The sequence below is a fragment of the Numida meleagris genome, chromosome 14, assembly GCF_002078875.1.
Source record: "Numida meleagris isolate 19003 breed g44 Domestic line chromosome 14, NumMel1.0, whole genome shotgun sequence".
In the NCBI taxonomy this organism is placed as follows: Eukaryota; Metazoa; Chordata; class Aves; order Galliformes; family Numididae; genus Numida; species Numida meleagris.
The window spans coordinates 8,393,422-8,410,808 of record NC_034422.1 but is presented as its reverse complement, the minus strand read 5'-3'; the positions used below and the strand labels follow the sequence as shown (position 1 = coordinate 8,410,808).

General features: G+C 40.6%; 2 protein-coding genes across 2 annotated transcripts in view; both read right to left on the bottom strand.

The window, feature by feature from the left end:
* Positions 1,200 to 10,626, bottom strand: LOC110406495 (solute carrier family 2, facilitated glucose transporter member 11-like). The gene is made up of 12 exons (XM_021413071.1): positions 10,593 to 10,626; positions 10,192 to 10,310; positions 9,236 to 9,396; positions 8,345 to 8,469; positions 6,733 to 6,862; positions 6,436 to 6,584; positions 5,658 to 5,845; positions 4,479 to 4,589; positions 4,300 to 4,401; positions 3,149 to 3,224; positions 2,089 to 2,216; positions 1,200 to 1,935 (listed from the first exon to the last, which is right to left on the bottom strand). Exons 1-12 carry the CDS (start codon positions 10,624 to 10,626, stop codon positions 1,726 to 1,728), a joined length of 1,533 nt encoding a protein of 510 aa, XP_021268746.1. The 3' UTR covers positions 1,200 to 1,725.
* The window catches only part of LOC110406377 (solute carrier family 2, facilitated glucose transporter member 11-like), a 19,008-nt gene continuing 11,919 nt past the window's right edge, over positions 10,299 to 17,387 (bottom strand). Inside the window, exon 11 of the mRNA XM_021412805.1 lies at positions 10,299 to 17,175. Coding sequence (XP_021268480.1) covers positions 16,969 to 17,175 — 207 coding nt within the window. The 3' untranslated portion in view covers positions 10,299 to 16,968. The remainder of the gene's footprint in view (positions 17,176 to 17,387) is intronic.

Here is a 17,387-nt window from a genome sequence, read left to right as displayed (position 1 = left end):
CTGAGATCAGAGGAATGGCTCGCTGGAGAGTTAATCCAGCAATGCTACACGATAACACTGCTTTTGTTTCCAAAGATTTGGGGTATTGTTGCAATGGAATGAAAGATGTATTCCTGTAGATGGACTGGTTAGATAATTCTGTTTTACCAAAAGTTGAGATTTCTACAAGGAAAGATTTTCTTTCTATGTTGTCTCCAAATGACTAGTAGTTTCTTCTTAAGTTGTTATACATAGAATCATAGAATCTTAGAATGGTTTGGCTTGGAAGGGACCCTTAAGGTCATCTAGTTCCAGCCCCCTTGCTATAGGCAGGGACACCTCCCACCAGACCAGGTTGCTCTCGACTCCATCCAGCCTGGTCATATATACACAAATACAGAACACTGCAAAATTTTTGGGCTTTTCTGACTCTGTGTTTCTTAGATTATCTTTTAGTGAGAGGTATTAAGTGTTCTTCAATATGAAAGACAGAAATAATGAAAAATCCCGATCATGGAGGTATGTGCACACCAGTAACATTTTTTCTAGTCATCTGTTCCTGAGGGACGTCCCAGTGTTTGGAAAGAAACACTTGTGGAGGCCAGAAGTTTTATTATAAGCTTATCTGCTATTTTTATTAGGTTTAACATTTCCGGTTAACAGAATTCATATTTTGAATAGCCTCATTGGAGTTGAAGTAAATATACCAGTCAAAGCAGTATCAGAGATGAAAAGGAACATTTATTGTACTATGTACGTCTAGTGTTTAGATTTTACTTTGTATATTGCACTCCACTGTATATTGTTATGTGTTTCACTGCCCACACAGTAGTTGTGGGCACTCTGATCCTGGAGGGGAAGCTACAGGCTTAAGGTGATGATGCTGATGGGCTGATAGCACCGGGTATCTGAAAGCACTCCCAGTGCTTCTGTTTGCTGGTGACTGGTTTCCATCTGTGACTTCGTTAGCTATATTGCCACTGAAACAAGTAAAGGTGCATAGGAGTTTTTTACTCGTTCTTTATTCATTTCATGAATAAATCTGATCTTAGAATCAAATGATTGATTTTCTTTCTTTCTTTTTTTAACATAAAATACTAAAATAATTAAATGCAGTACTTAGCAAGGAGAGCTGCTGATATCGAAAGCTTCAAATCCCAAAGTGCTGAATTTTGATAAACTAGAATGAAAGTCTGATAACAGAATAAAATTGTGGCATTGAGTACAGGAATCTGGAAAGATGTTCAGTCTAAAGAAACAAAGAATTTCTCTCCTATTCTGTTATTTCTTTTTCCTTAATCTGTCATGAATTGAAATCTAGCCAGAGGTAGCAAGCCAAGAACTTTACTATTGCTATTTCAGAGTTGTAAATACAAACTCATGAATCACAGAGAGAAGGGATCGTAAGTCGTCCTTTTCTCTGCGGTCAGCAGAGTGTTTAGAAATTCTACATGTAGTTTCAGTGTGTATGAATTGCTCTATTATAGAAGAGATTTACACATCAGCTAGTTGAGCCAAGATGTGCATGAGTCAGACAAGTCTATTCCGCTAATATCAGGCATCATCCCTTTTCTAAGCTGCCCAGAGTGGAGTGCTTGAGAACCATGCTGTTTTGGCAACAAAAAAACCTTGTAGGTGATGGATAATGAAAGCTGATGGTCCATTTGACCAACTTGCTAGCCAGAAAACAACAAATATCTTTTCCTTCTTCCTTTTAAGAATGCTTGCCACCTCTCTATCAGCCAGTCACAGCCTGGTGCAGAAGGTGTAGCCATCCTCCATGACATGCTTTGGAGTTGCTGGAACGTGCTTCTTTTTGAAGTTTAGCTTATCAAACTCTTCTGTTATTTCCACAATTGACTTCCCTTTTGTTTCTGGAAGGAACAGGTGGATAACCGTTGCTGAAGTGAAAAGTACCCCTATAAAGATGAGGAAACAGAAGTGCTTGAGTCCTTCCTGCAGGGAAGAGCAGAATGAGAAAGAGAGCAAGATGAGCATATCTTTTGTTTGTCACTTTCTTGGGACGTCTCCTGCTGCTCTTCTTCCTACTCCCGTGGGCAGCTCTGGAGCATGGCACGGCTGGGGAGCGCCCTGGGGTAAGTCACTCACCACGATGAACGGGAAGCTTGTTCCGATCACAAAGATGCCCAGCCAGTTGAAAACTGAACTGATCACAAAGGCGGGTGGTCTGCACGACAGCTTGAAAATTTCAGCCCTCGTGGAAACTGTGGCACCACCTAAAAAGAAAGAGGAGTAAGGATCACTTGTCAGCGTGTTTGATTTGAAGATTTGGGTTAAATGCTACAGAGTCAGCAAACAGATGCTACTATTGTTGGCTGGCATTCAAAAGACTTGAGTACATCACTGTCTTTTAGAAAAGAAAGTGTTTGTGGCATCTTATAGACTGTTAGACATCACTTTATTTAAATATTAATTTATTCAAACAAATTTATTGGGGAGATTAAAGAATGAAGTAGTTAACGTTTCAAAAAATCTGACATCTTCTCATTGAAAAAGCTCCGTAAGTGTGAAATAACAATTATTTCTACGAGCAAGAATTCCCAGTATGATATTGCTAGATCACTGATGGGTAGTCTTTCCAGATTCACTTCCTGGGCATTTCAGTTATGGTCTTGAAATCACAGAACTTTGACAGCTTTGAGATAGGAAAATAATTTCACCTACCATGTGAGAAGGCAAATATTTTAAAAATAAATAAACTTTTTAAGTCCACAGGGAGTAGGTAGTATATGCTAGGAAAAGAGTTACTGCAAAGTAGGTCGTCTACGCTGCTGTTTATGTGGGATACAATGTGAAAGTATATGACAATGAATTTTAAAGTATCTTTGCTTTTCTTTTTCTGTTTTTTCTTTTAGTATTTCTAAAAATTCTTTTACTCATCTGCTTTCTCTTTGTTTCTTTGTGATTTTCTGATGAATACTTTTTGCTCTCTCCTTTCATCAGTCTCTCATTAGAAAAACCCAAACCTGATGGCATTGAGGTTTCTGGCCACTGATTGAACCCACGATGCTTACACGACTATAGGGTTAGGTTCAATGAACTTGCTTTTGTGACATGCTATATACTATATATAATGCCATATTTTCCCAGCTGTATTTGTAAAGTGACATGACTTGATCCCTTTACTTCTTTTGAATGAAGTACTCACCTGGCCCAAGTCCAAAGACAACTACAAATAAGATAATCAGACACAGGCTGCAGTACGGCATCCAGAAATACCAATCCTGGGGAAACAAAATGAAACAAAGGAAAAAACAATTTCTGGGTGAAACCTGTGCATAATTGGAGGTGAGAAAAGTTTTCCGACACTGTCACTTAAAGAAAAAACATGCAGTGTGTGAGAACTGGCAGAGAAATGTGAGTGCTTCTTCCGATGGACAGAGCCGTGACATTTTTGTTAGGTGTGCAGAGAAGCAGGTTTGCTGGTGCAGAGCAGCTGTCAAGCTTAGATGCCCTCAGTTAAAGGATGTCTGAATAGTACTTTTCCACCCTGTCCTTTCTCCTTCATCCCACAGTGCTTCCCCTAACCCTTAGAGATATGGGAAGGCCATGTCATATCTTTGCTTTTGACAGGGTAGTAGCTATAATAATTTCTACTGAAAAGGAACTTTCCTAGATCTTAGTCAAGAAGACATAGGACACAATGCTTTAGGAAAAGATCTCTCTCCTCTATCCGAGATCCTTCATGACTGAAACAGAAATGGAAGTTTGCTGCCACCTTGCTTCAACGTTAATTTTGCAGTAGTATCTACTGAACAGCTCTTAGATGCATGCTGGTAACCAAGAGAACTGTTTCTGCAGAAGTTACAGCCCTGAGACGGTAATAAAGAATTGAACTGCTCTGCAGTCCGTGAACAAATATGTGCATTCTCAGGGATATCTGCAGCAAAGTTGAACTTCAAAGAGTCCGTTTTTTTCAGTTGTTACTTACTTATTAAGAAATGTATAATTAGAAAGGAGAATTTTCCTGACTGCCTTTTGATCTGTGCTGGCCAGTGTTCAGTGCTTGCAGCCTGACAGTATCAGGAATCAAGGCTACTTTGTCTGTGCTTTATGAGCTCCTTGCTGTGATCTTGCTTAAAGGGAGGCAGGAGTGGAGAGAGTACTTGCTGAGAGAAGGATTAGTCCTGTCTGCAGACAAACTTCGTCTTTAGGCTATTCCATTCACCTGTCCCAGAGGGTTATTTGAGCACTTCTAAGCTTCACTTTCCTTTCTCAGAAACGCATTCCTGCCTATGAGCAGAGGTTAGAATAGAATAGGTAATGGAAAGACATCTACCAGGAGAAGAGTTTCCTAACCTGTAGGGAGAGGGTCACTGTGATAGCAGCTAGCAGTGAACCCATGATGCAGTAGCCTCCTCTTAGGAGCGTTTTCCTGCCCAGTCGCTCAATGATGGAGCTCTGAGGGACAGAAACCACAGCTGGTGTCAGTGCCAGAAAAGCAAACAGTGACGCATTCCCATAGTAACATGACTTACACAGACTACAGTGGCTAAGAGTTCTGCAAGTCCAAGAGACAGGGTCATATAGTAGACCATTCTTTCATCAAAGCCAGCTGCCTGGAGGACTTCAAAAGTATAAAAATAAATCTGGGGGGAAAAAAACAAACACAAAATAATAAGAGAAGAAAGCATATCATTTCTTACCCACGTCTGTGTGACACTGACCTGGATAGGAGCTGGCAACCAAGGAGCGTGCAGCTCAGCTTTTGAGCAAGAGTTCTGCACTCTTTCTGGTAGTATTCACTTTATTGGCAGACAAAAACATTGTAAAACATTATTAAATTAATTAATTTGATGAAAGATAAAGTTCTGTGATAAACAAATCTCCAGCTGCTGTAGTGTAGTTAGGTTTGCATAGACCTCATTTAGGTGCTTTCATAAACAGCCAGTTATATTTTCACTTTTGGAGCCCATCCAAGAACAATGTTGTAGGATATACTCTTGTTCCCCAAGAAAGAAGAGCATGGGTTATGGAATCATGAGGAAGTGAAACAAACATCTTTTCTTTTAAAGTATCTCTGCTCTATTTGGAGATTTGCTGCCATGATGAAGATTTCAGTTTGAACTGTGTTAGACTCAGCTATGTGTTTCCTTCACAGATGTTGCTGCAGCGTGAAGTTAGACATGGAAGAAGCATGCAGGCAATTGCAAAGCTGTGAATTCAAAATGAAAAAAAAAGAAAAGTTCTTTTCTGAAGAAGACAGGGGGACTGCAGAAGCTGCCAGAACTGTGAGCATGCTCTAATGCTTCAAAGGTAAAGTGAGCATATTGCCATCCCAACATAAGTGTACTCCTTAGAATGCTGACACATGGGAACAGTAACATAAAATTGTGCTGTAGATTTTGCCAAGAGAGAGGGGGCTTGTTTGTAGGAACAGATTCTGGGGCCTCATAGCAGCTGCCAAAAATGGCTGATAAATAATCCTAAGTACAGAGGATGGTAACTCCAGAAGTGACCAAGAGCTGGGCAAGAATACGTCATATGGAGAGCCTGGCCAAGCTCTGCAGGCTGCTGCTGCTGTGTAGAAGGGCTGGCAGATAGCAAATAGTGGGCTGAGAAACCTGGGAAAAATGAGGGGAGCTCCTGAGAGCCATGATATCTCCTTTATGGCTGCTGTAAATGTTTTGAGACTACAAGGGGGAAATGCACTCAACTGCATTGATGCCACATAGCTGAATTGAGGCGGTCAGAATAATTATCATGTACAGCTGCCAGCGGGTAGCTGGATCTTTCATTAGCTCCAGGACACTCAAGATCTTGATGTTTTTCATTGTTGCCTTCTCTTTCATGATGTCATCAATCTCTGCTTGGTGATGGCCTTCACCCCAAAGCTGCCTTATGGCTGTAGAGGAGAAGGAGAGTGAGACCTACCATGTTAATTTGTCTCTTTTGTTTGGTGACTGAGGAGTTTAAGTGGGTGATGCATATGTCTGTCAGAACAGCATGCATGGGCTGTATCTGCAGTGTGAGGCAAAGATGTCCTACGGTGTGTTCCAGAGCCCTGTCCCCTCTTGCACAGAGGGACTTGTTCTGAGAGGGGCTTAGTGAGGTGCACAGTGACTTCCTCCCTGCCCATGGGCCCGCATTTCTCCCTTCCTCATTCTCTTGGGGTATAAGCTTGGTACACAGCCAACAACCTAGAGTTGAATGGTGCCTTGTGGAGCCTTGCAGAGCAAACAGCCATTTATCATTTATCAATTATCAGTCGTTTAACATTTATCATCTATCATTATGCTGCTCAGCTGAATATAAAATATTTTGTAATACAGGAGTAGTTTTCGTGTTCTATGTGAGGATTACAACAACAATGTACTTAGTGGGTATTCAGAGTCGTCTCAGAAATGAGCAGGGAGAAACTTCCACATTGAGAAAGAAAACTCACAAACCAACTGAAAGCCAAGTATGGAACAAGAACCCAGAGCGCTCAGTTACCTTTCTTGCATCCTTCCTGGTCTCCTTTATGCATGAGGAGATATGGCGGGGACTCGGGGAAGAAGGGCAGAGTGAGCAGCTGGACCAGTGCAGGAATTCCACAGGAGGCCATCAGCATGGGCCACCAGGACTGGCTGCCCAGCAGCTCCCTGGCAGGGATAAAACAAGTGTGTGTAGAATAAAAGTTCATTGCATTGGTTTTTGAGAAGAGAAAGAAATGGATGGAAAAGCAGCAGAAGAAGCAAAAGATAGAGGGGATCCAGATATGAACTGGGTCGCAAATCAGTTGTACTATACCTTTGTCCTGCAATTTGCCCTACGGCTTTTCCCAGTGACCAAAAGAAAGAGGCAGTAGAGTTTGCAAATCCACGTAGCTTCCTAGGGGAAATTTCCCCAACATACTGATGATGCAGAGGAGTAGAAAAGCCTTGAGGTGAGGAGGAAATTATGGGAGAGAAGAAGAAGACATTCATAACCATGGGAAATAAAAATGAATGTAAATAATTAAGCAGCGCAGAATATAGCTGCCTCGTGCACCATATTGTTTCTCATACCTCAACCTAGGTATGAGATTTTTCAGTAGTAGGCTTTCTAACCCTCTCTACAGAAGTGGTTCCTGTCCTCTTTGCACAGTGCAGTTTCCTGATCTTAAGAACTGTACACCTGTGGGGTGTTGCCTCATCATGGTGTCTCTTTTGAGTTTTAGTATATTTTAAAGAAGAATATGCAAAAGCTGAGTAACTAAACATCAAGAAGTAATGTTTGATTTGCTTGTAGTTTATGTACATAATCTCAGCCCTTTTTGACATGATGTTATAGAAGAGCTGGTATGATAGAACCATAGTGAGTTTAAGTATGTGGTGCTTCAGTGTTGGTTTGTACATGATTTGAGAGAAGATGCAAGTATTTCTTTTCCAATGTACAACAGTAATTTTGATGATTTCAAGCAGAGTTGATGTTTCCAGTTATCAGTGAAGTACTTAATAACTCAGAAATTCTGAAAACGAGTCTAGAAACAAGGGTATTTTCTTTATATGATGGTCACAGCCCCTCTTATCTGGTTTGAAAACATTTTCTTCTCCTGGCTTTATGTGTTGGCAAAATGGTGGAGGTATGCAGTCTCCTTAAATTAGGAGAAAAATTAGGTCTTTACATAAAAAGGTCTTTACATAAGGTCTTTACAAATTAGGTCTTTACATAAGACAAGATGCAGGTTCTAGATCATAGCAGGATGACCATGGGTGAGCAGTTCTTGAAATAATGTTGTTCTTCAATACAGCTGTATGTCAATAAAGCAATTTATAGAACTTGGTTATTTGAAAAATAGACACTAATTTCTAGTGAAGTGAGTTAAAAAAAAAAAAGGCATCCTTGTGAATATCCAAAACTAAATGGAAAAACAACAATTTGTGTAGGAAACAAATACAAGACATACTGACACTAGCACAAGTTGTTTTCTCTGCATATGGACAACCTGCCAGGAGTAACTGAAGCAGGCTGAACACCCTTGTAGAACATTCCTGAAATATGCTTAGAGTCAAAATGGAATGGCCATGACTTTGCATGGTCTGTTTTCTCTGAAGCCATATGAGTACTAGATTTAAACTGTATTCCATACAGTTTTGAGTACTGTTCATCAAAATTAAAGTAATACTATGTCTATTTCTCCACTTGAAAAGTTTTAAATTGAATCAGAACATTTCTGGCAGCTCTGAATATTTATGCACTTGGCAAAGCTGAATTTCATTTGTTATCTGCAGAATTATTTATAACTATACTCCTTATTGTTGGCTGATGTAGAAGATCTTCTGACAAAGGATCACGGACTTGAAGATTTTTTTTCTCTTGGTGAAGGGTTATCTATTTTGAATAAGGATGTAATATTTAACCTGTGGGAGAAATCACTTACCTACGCTTACACCACATAGGAAGCGCCCAATGAGAATCATCTCGAAGGACTGGGCCGTTTTGCTGCAGCCCATGATAGAAGCTGCAGCTATCATTAACAGATTGTTGCACAGGAGACATTTTTTTCTGTAAATGCAAGCAAATAAAACATTTTTGCAGATCAGGAGAGAAATGGCATTTAAGCTCCTGGAACAAAGGAGCGTAGGGTGAAATCATCTTGCTAGCTTTGTCAAGTTCTGCATATACGGTCCAGTACAAAATAAGTCCTTCCGCACTATTGGCTCTGGACACTCTGTGTCCCTCTTACACAGAATTCTATTGTCATCCAGCTAGCTCAGGATCTGAACAGGGAGAATTCACTAGAGCCAAGGATGTCTGTTATATGGTCGGCAGAGAAAGGCAGTTGGAAATAAAAGGTTACTTCCAGATTCCCTAGAAAGCATATGTGGGCACTGTGACTTCTGGGACAGGATCTGCCAGCTCGTACTGTGTCCCTTGTGGGTCACACGTCAAAGTTCATTTCCCAGTAAACCAGAGAGAGTGAAACTAGGAAGGGGAGCAACGTGACATTGATGTAGCACCTAGGAGCATCTCAGTGCTGCTATATTGTGAGCAGCATCTCCAGGAAACCCCTCTGCCTTCAGCTGGGAGCTACCTTTCCAGTAGAACCCAGCCTCAGTAACTGCATCGTGTGTCAGGCTGGAAGCATATTTGGTTAGCTAGTGCCACAAGATGCAGGCAAGCAGCAGCAACTTGGTATCACTGCCAAGCTGGCTGTGTACAGCTGTTACTGTACCTTTAAATCCCTCTCACATTTAAAAACTTTAAAAACCCCAACAGTAATTTCCTTAAATGAAGGTTCAGTTGACAAATTCTCTTTAAACATACATACTTGCCATACTTGACAGTCAGGTATCTACTTCCTGAAGCACCCAAGAGACCTCCTATACCAAGGATGGACACAATGAGAGACCACAGAAACAAGAGGTTCTCCTGATGCATAGGGTATCCATGTCGCTCCAGCCAAGTTTCATTAATGAAAGCCTTAACATGCTGAGACAGAAAAAAAAGGATCTTCATTAACAATAAATAACTGTGACCCCACAGCATGTATTTTATTACTTTTAGAACAGAACTTTGTCGCTTTAGCTAAAGTCTCTATTTCATATAGACTCTGAAAGTTTGCATTAGCTAATAGATGTAGTGTAATAGAGTATGCTACGTTGATTCTCTGTTACTAGGAGATCATTCTTTGCTTGGTTGTTCTTGAAATTTGAGGTGCTAAGACACAGACCTCTAATGAGGAACTGCACCTGATCACTGCTGTTTCTAAATCCTTTCTCACTTATGACTCCATGCTCTGAAGCCTGAAAGTAACACTTTCACCACAAGGTGATTTCTACTAATTGCTAATGTCTTTCCTTAAGCTCCAGTGTCTCAAATGGAAGTTTTACCTGTGGTCAGTGGAGAGAAGCAGTTAGAGCACAGTTCACTTGACTTGTTCTGTTTGACTTCCCTATGTGAAGATGGGTAAGCTCTGAGAGTGTCATATGGTATCACTGGAGTAGCCACATGGGACATCCATCTCCCTGTAAACTTGCAGCACACCTGTCAGTGCTTTTTCTGAGGAACAGTTCTATTAACAACAAGTTGCAGATCTCTCGATTTTCTTCTCTTTTCAACACTTTGACATGTTCTGCTTTACACAATAGCATAGTAATGGGAATTAATCATAAGAGGAGAATATAGTGATTAAACCCTTGCTAACTGTCAGAGAGGAGAATCCCAAGAAAGGGATGTGGACTTGGTGATGCCATTTACCAGTCTGCTATGTGAGCTTTTACCTACCTGACTCATGTAGGTGATTGTAGAAATTTGAAAGCCAATTTGGAATGTTCCACCGATCCCCAAGACAACAACCATTCGGAAGAGTCCCTGGTATTGTGCCTGCAGAAGTAGAACAAAATCTTAAGCTTGTACCCACATCAGGCTGCTCCTTAATCGTGCCTCTCATTCTCCAGAAACATCGCATTTGTTCAAGGATTTTGCAGGTACGCTCTGACAAGGATAGAAGACAGAGCATAAGAAGTGCAAACATCTGCAATATACTGAAAAAGCGTGTAGAATCACTTCCAAAGTACTTTCTGCAAATAGGAGCCTTGTTGTTTTGACTGAGATAGTGATTTTGTTCTCTTTGATGCACTGATAGCATACAAAAATATCACAAATGGCAGTGCCCCACCAGGTACTCACCAGGTCTCTCACCGGTAGGAAGCCGGTCATCTCTGGCTCAGGGGCTGGCTGTCCGTGTGCTGAGTGTCTGTGTCATCACTGGCTTCAGAGTCTGTCTCCTTCCTGCTGCTACGGCAGTGGGAATTTCGCTTCAGGGAGCAGGGTTAAATTTTTACTATTTTGTCTTTGCTCACAATATACTTCAACTGGACAAAGTTAACACTACTGGATTAAATATTTCAGGAAATATTTGCATCTGGTCCAGTCTGCAGGGGGAAAGTTTCAAAACAGAGGGAGTCTGCAGCTGGCCTTTGGAAAGGGAAAGAAGAACAGCTCAGGAAAAAAAAAATCCAAGTAGTTTTCCAAGACCAGTAAAATACTTTATTTGTCTGATATGAGCTGAACAACATCCACTATAATCTGCACAATGGGAAAAGTAGCTAGCACAAGGTTTAGATATTGTTATTTATTAAGCAGTAAAGATTTGGTGTCCTGGTTCAGATTCACTGGTATAGCAAATTGCTTTTATTAGATGAAAAAAATAGGCAAATTCTTAAACACACAGCTCTTCACTGGGCTTGAGATAGAAGCAGCAAATTTCAAAGCTTAATTCAGCTATTCTTACTTATGTACCATTTAGACTGTCTCAAGGAAGAGTATTTCTTGTCTTGTGGTTATGAGGATGTTGGCCAGCAATGGTGAGAAGGCACCAGCAGATGTTGTGCCTGGCAGAGGTTTTTGGAATAGAGAGCCTGGTCCTGAAGGCTCCATGCTGAACCAGCCAATAACTAAAATCCACTTCCTCATGAGAGTAATCGAAGTGAGTAAATACTCCTTAATGAAGTAGGGTGGCACAGCTGGGTTCTTCATTCCTCAGGCTTCAGCTTTGAGCATTACAGACACAGAACAACTCCAAATCCAGTGTTGCATCCACTGATCCATGGGAGAGTCACCTTTTGTTCCCAGAGGCTCCTCACTGGTGAGGCGAAGCCTGAACTGTGGCTTCTTCTAGAGACCACATTTGGAAGAAAGAGGTTTGTTTGGGGCTCTGATGTTCTGTGCTATTTCTGCTTTCAGTGTCTTCTGCTTTCTCTGGCTCGTGCCAGGGAACCTTCCTCCACGACCAAGGTTTGGGCTAGGTGCAGATATGACAATGGGGTTATGCTGGAGCCATCAGTAAATTCCTAAGCTCGCCGTTGGGACTTGTACTTTTAGTTCATAAAATACAGAATGCAATTATTGACAGAGGGTTTTACTGCAAATGCAGCGAGAAAAAAAATACATGTTAATAATAAAACCTTAGTTACTTGTGTAATTGCAAGCGTTGCCTATATAATGCATAGCAAATGCTGTTTTTTCTGGCTTGCAGAAGCATTTAGAATGATTTAGCATTTTTCTATTTTCTCTTAAACACCAACAGCTGTAGCATTTTGACTGTACAAAAACAGAAGCAGCACAGCTATTAACTCATTTTTGAAATTGTTTTAAAATTTTAATGTTTCCTGTTTATTACATACATACATTTTCTCAGTTCGTATCAAAGTGTAGACTTTTCTATGTCATAATAATTCCTATCCTCCATGCAAAATAACTGACGAGGATCTCAAATAGCAGCAATTCCACTAGCACACAGTAACATTTCTTTGATATTTTTGGGTCTTATTGGCAATTCTGAACTACACCTGATTTTATAGCATACTACTGTTTCACTTTGCCAGCAATTTTAAGAGATAATGTGATCAGGAGACTTTTGCTGTTTCTTTCTCTCTAAAGAATAAGTCCAATGAGGACCGGCTCTTGGCTCTACTAGTGCCCTGTGCATATACCACCTTTATTGCATTCTGCTGTTGTCCTTTATATTTGTGCTCCTTTATAGTAGTCCAGTATTGCAGTTCTACTAAAGGAATCAATAGCAATTGGAAGTTAGCAAACCTTACAAACTTACAAATGACCACAACATTCTGCCAGCTCCCTCCTCCTGCTCACTCCATGCATGCTGGCTCAGGTGGTTATGCTGCGCAGCACAGTTCTCCAGCTCCTGCTCACAGTGGTAGGAAGCAGGTTACAAGTCAGAATACCAAATGAGTAACTCTGGCTTTGTATACCCTGTGACTCAACAAAATTGCTCTGTTGTATCAGGAATGCAGAGCTGACTGACTCATTTCTACTTTCACCTAAATAATCAGGCCTGATTTTTTTTCAATTCCACAAAGAAGAAATCCTGTTTACAAGTTAGATTTGATAATTTAGGTTGGCTATAATTTAAAATGAAATTCTGAACAACAAAATCATGGAGGCTGGAACTAAAGAAGACTTTTAGGAACAAAGCATTTCCTAAGTGAAATCTACAAATTTAGCGTAGCTCATATTTTACGTCATGATCACTTATTGGTTATTGACTTCTGTCACGTTTTTATGGTGATGAGGGTGGCTTCCATTGACGCAGATTCCACTTGTGTCTATGAAGGAGTATTCAAATCTTTTCCAATAATAGTAAACAATATTTTGCCTTGCACTCTACATCTTACACTCTACAAACGTCAAAGTCCTTTATGACCTTACTTAGCACACAGCCCTTCTCCCGAGCAGCTAGAAGCTGGTGTAGGTGGTATGTTCCTCAGAAGTACTTCCTGTAATGGAATGAAGTCTCATCCTAAAACGTAAAAGGGCAAATTCTTCTGTTATTTTGTCTGTGAAAGAAAGAAGTAGATGAAGATCTCAGAAAAAAATAAGGAAGCAGGAAGAACAGAGGTTTTCCTGGAAATGAACCAGAGAAACATAAATAAGGATATTTTCTTTTGATTCTCCCTGATTTGCCTTGAGTAATTGATCATGATTTCATTAATTAGAAATCTAACTGCTACAGTACTGATTAAAGAGTGTAAATAACGAAGTATATCATCATCTGGTATCTGGAATCATATTCAAAACATTAAGGACTAGTCACTAACGTTAGTGGTTAGTCAATTACCACAATAAATGGGAAAAACATTCCAAAACCAAGGAATCCTGTCCAGCTGAAACATCCTTCAGTCACAGCAGCTGATAATCTAGGTGACTGGTTGTAGATTTCCTCCATGATGGACATGGTGGCCTATATGAAGAGGAGACAGGAATGAAGATGGACAGAGCATGCTGGCTGGTTCTATTTTGAATTTCCTAGTTTCCCCTTCAGTTCATGGTTTACAACGATTCTGTCATGTCAGTGGGATTGAATGGGATGTTACTATGGCACTGAATACTCAATGCCAGTGTCAGATTTCCTCATTTCCTCATAGTTGGGTAAATGAAGTCCTCAGACTTACTGAATGGAAGTGCACTCACTGGTCCACTTCCAAATCTGTGTAGAGCCCCGTTACTCTCCCTGTGACAGTCAAGTAGTTTGTACTACTACTACTTTTGAGTAAAAGGCAGAGTGAGTACTTAAAAAGAATTTGTTCCTTGCAGAAGTATGAGGGAGAGAGGCCTTGGCATGGTGTGAAGACAACATGCAAACATTAATATTGGTGGGTTAATCATATACTATCTAGTTTATCAGTAACCGTGAGAGATGCAGCAATAGCAAGCACTGGGGAGAACGGGTCTCCTTGGGTTTGGCACATTGGTTTTGTAGAACCTGGGAGGACGAATGCTTGGAATTGAAAGACTCCTTCAGGTAAGAAGTAGTGATGGTATCCAGCAAGACTACCCCGAAAAGACTGGTTTCTTGCAGGAGGCAGTGGAGCAAAATCAGAGTGAGCCTGCCTGGAGCTCATAAGAGAGGGCAGAGGGACTCAAGGCTCCCACCTGAACGTGGCACTGAGCTGTGCAGCGTGGATGAGCAGTCAGTCCTTCTGCAGTGTTCTGGCTATGCTCCTGCTGACACCTGTTCCTGCAAAAGGATGAGCAAAGCCACAGTGACACTGACACAGATCCCACCAGAGGATTTCTTCCTCTCTATGTGCTGAAGGCATATTTTCTGCAAGAAGGCTTGGGAATCCTGAAAGGATGATAGGAAAAAGAGGAGAGTAAAATCAGAGAGAAGGAACTGACAAACAAAAGTGGAAGTTAGCAGAATACACTAATGATGTGGTGCATTGCCAATAGTGAACACTGATCCTAACTTGTATTTTTCCATTCGTCTATCTAGATAGCTACTCTATGGCATGTCTGTGCAGCACATATCAGAAATACTACCATTTGCAATTGCACCTCGTTGTGGAATCTGTGTAAAGTGTGAACAGAAGAGCATGGAAGAAAATAATATGTTTGCGTTCCCTTTGGTCTAAAGCTATTCTTATTTTCAAACTTGCAACTTAGGCGTTAGAAATTCCCCTTACAACATCATTAGGAAAGCTGCTAGTTCCATAGAAGCACTGCCACGGAGGGAGGAAAAGGCACAAAGATAAAAAAAATTTCATCCTGGGTGCAGGCAGCACTGTGCTAGTGTTTTGGAGGCACGGAGGCATAGAGGCAGTGCAATCAGCACTATTTATTTATGTATTTATATTGCACTTGCAAATACATTTCCTGCAACTCTTTTCTCCAAGTAAAGTAAAATTAAAACTTTACACATTATTGTGACATCCAGTCCAGCAGTCTTTAGCAACTTCTTTTGTACGGCTGCGTGTTTGAAATGGATGCCAACCAGAAGGTGATGTTCTATTCAAGTATACAGAAGGCTTAGTTATAGGGAACAGGTCAGTTACACTTGGACCAGAGACCAGAGGCTGTAGTATTAAGAGAACTGCAGTGATATCTTAATTAAAAACATGAGGCATCTAATTTTATATTTTATTCCCTTGACGTCACCTGGGGCTACACACAGGGGAAAGTTAACTGAGGAAGACTGTGGTGGAGTAGGAGCAGTTTGGGGAATTTAAGTTCTGTGATATGGGAAGATCATCTCAAGGACAAGCAAAACTACAGCAGAAAAGATAACCCAGGTACAGAAAAGACGTGAGAAGTGTGATGGTGCAAAAAGGTCTGAAATAGAAATGAATGCATTAAGGGGATAATAAAGCCCAACCCAACCACGCCTAAACCAAACTTCTGGAGCTATTTTGTAGATAAGGCAGGTAAAAATCTGTTCATGTTTTGATTACAAGTGTTAGTTCTAATTCCTACACCAATGAAATTAGAAGGGCTATTTAAAGACCATCCGCTGTCCACCCATTATTTTGAAAATAGTTGTATTTTCACTTATGTATTGTATTTTCTTTAAGAATGGTAATTGCAACAGACAACTTCTCAATTCTTTTCCTGGTGAGCTTCTGGCAGATTAATATTGGCAGCCAATTCTGCCAGCTGTTGTACTCGGCACTTCTGAGAGGAGCTTTTCCATCTTCTATGGAAGGTGGCTGATCCCAGGCAGACAGAACTCTGTCAGACCGGGAAGTTTTCTGTCATTTCTTTCCTGCACCTTCTGCTTAAGTAATCCCCTGTCTGAGACTGAGATTAATGTTTACTTCATATGGTTTCTGTTGACTGATGTTTTTCTACATTAATTGCACAGGACTTAAAACAGAGACTTAAAACATATTTCAATCTCTTGACAGGAGAGGTCCCTCTAAATAAGATTTTGTAGCATCAACATTCTGTATTTTGATACAGCGAGTGAAAACAGGTGGAATATAAAATCTAAATCAAGTTTTAGTTGCTGGAACTAAATAAATGCTTTATTATCAGAGTTTCTTCTCTGGCTTCCTTCAGAAGTAGGAAGTAGATTATTTGAAATTTTTAAATAGAATACTCCCCCAAGCTCAACACTGATTCAGAGTTCCAGCACAATGATAATCAATGGGAATGGTAAAACTGCAGAAAGTAAAAAAGAGTAAAAGTAGAAGAATTTGGGGAGGGAAGTGGTTAAATGCTGCAGCAGTCAGCAGGATTAACAGCTCCTGCAGAGCAGCAGTGGCGAAGTGTAGTACTACACGCTGATGTGCTGATTTGATGTTGAGCGTAATGTGTCCTAATCCAACACAGAGCAAGCAGATATTTGCTACCACAGCTTCTGCTTCTTGTCTTGAGCAGTTACTTATTTATAAAGTGGGCTGAATTTTCTGAGTGCCCGCTCTCTCAGTACTCTTGCAAAGTGTCTCACTCCCTGCCTCACTCCCAGTCCCTTGTCCTCCAGCTCTCAGCACTGCTTGCATCCTTCTGACTGCAGAGAGCTGTCCACATGTCAGCCCTGGGAAGTGTCCATGGCTATGAATGTTTTCCTGCCACTGCTACAGGAAGGAGGCACTGAGAAGTAAAGACAAATAAAAAGAGGACTGCTTGGACTAATGACAAGCTATCTGTGGGTTGCTTTTTTGATTATAGTTTATTGAGAAAAGTCCATGTTAAGGTTTAGCTCTCAGTTTGATTTTGAGACAGAGCTTTTTGTCAGTGCAAGTTGCTTATGGTGGCTTGTCAGAGCTTGGTGCAATATATCTTTTCTTCAGTCATGTTCTTCTCCACAGCCTGATGCCTTTTCTTCTTAAATCTGCGTGTTTTGAATTCTTCTGTAATTTCAAAGGTTGACTTCCCTTTTGTTTCTGGGACAAACAGGTAGATGAGAACTGATGAAACTACCAGGACACCAATAAAGATGAGAAAGCAAAAAGGACCAAGAACCATCTGGAGATAAAAATAGAGTAAGATGAGTGATTTCCCTGGCAACACTTGCTCCCATAGATTCTTGCAAATTGTTGGTTTGTCCCTAAGAAATGAGGAATACATTTATTTTATCTTTTCAGTCTATTCTTAAGGCAGCAGAAGCTGTCAGAACTCCAGATAAGTGTTTTATATGAATGGTCTCCACATGCCAGTGGTAATTAAGAATTCACAGC

What these genes read in the sequence shown, in the direction of transcription:
- LOC110406495 (XM_021413071.1), bottom strand. Translation starts at nt 10,626, where the DNA reads ATGACCGGCTTCCTACCGGTGAGAGACCTGGTGA. An exon ending in CAATCACCTACATGAGTCAG is followed by an intron (nt 9,397 to 10,191) that starts GTAGGTAAAAGC and finishes TTTCTGTCTCAG; the next exon opens with CATGTTAAGGCTTTCATTAA. An exon ending in CCTATGTGGTGTAAGCGTAG is followed by an intron (nt 6,863 to 8,344) that starts GTAAGTGATTTC and finishes CCTCACCTCAAG; the next exon opens with GCTTTTCTACTCCTCTGCAT.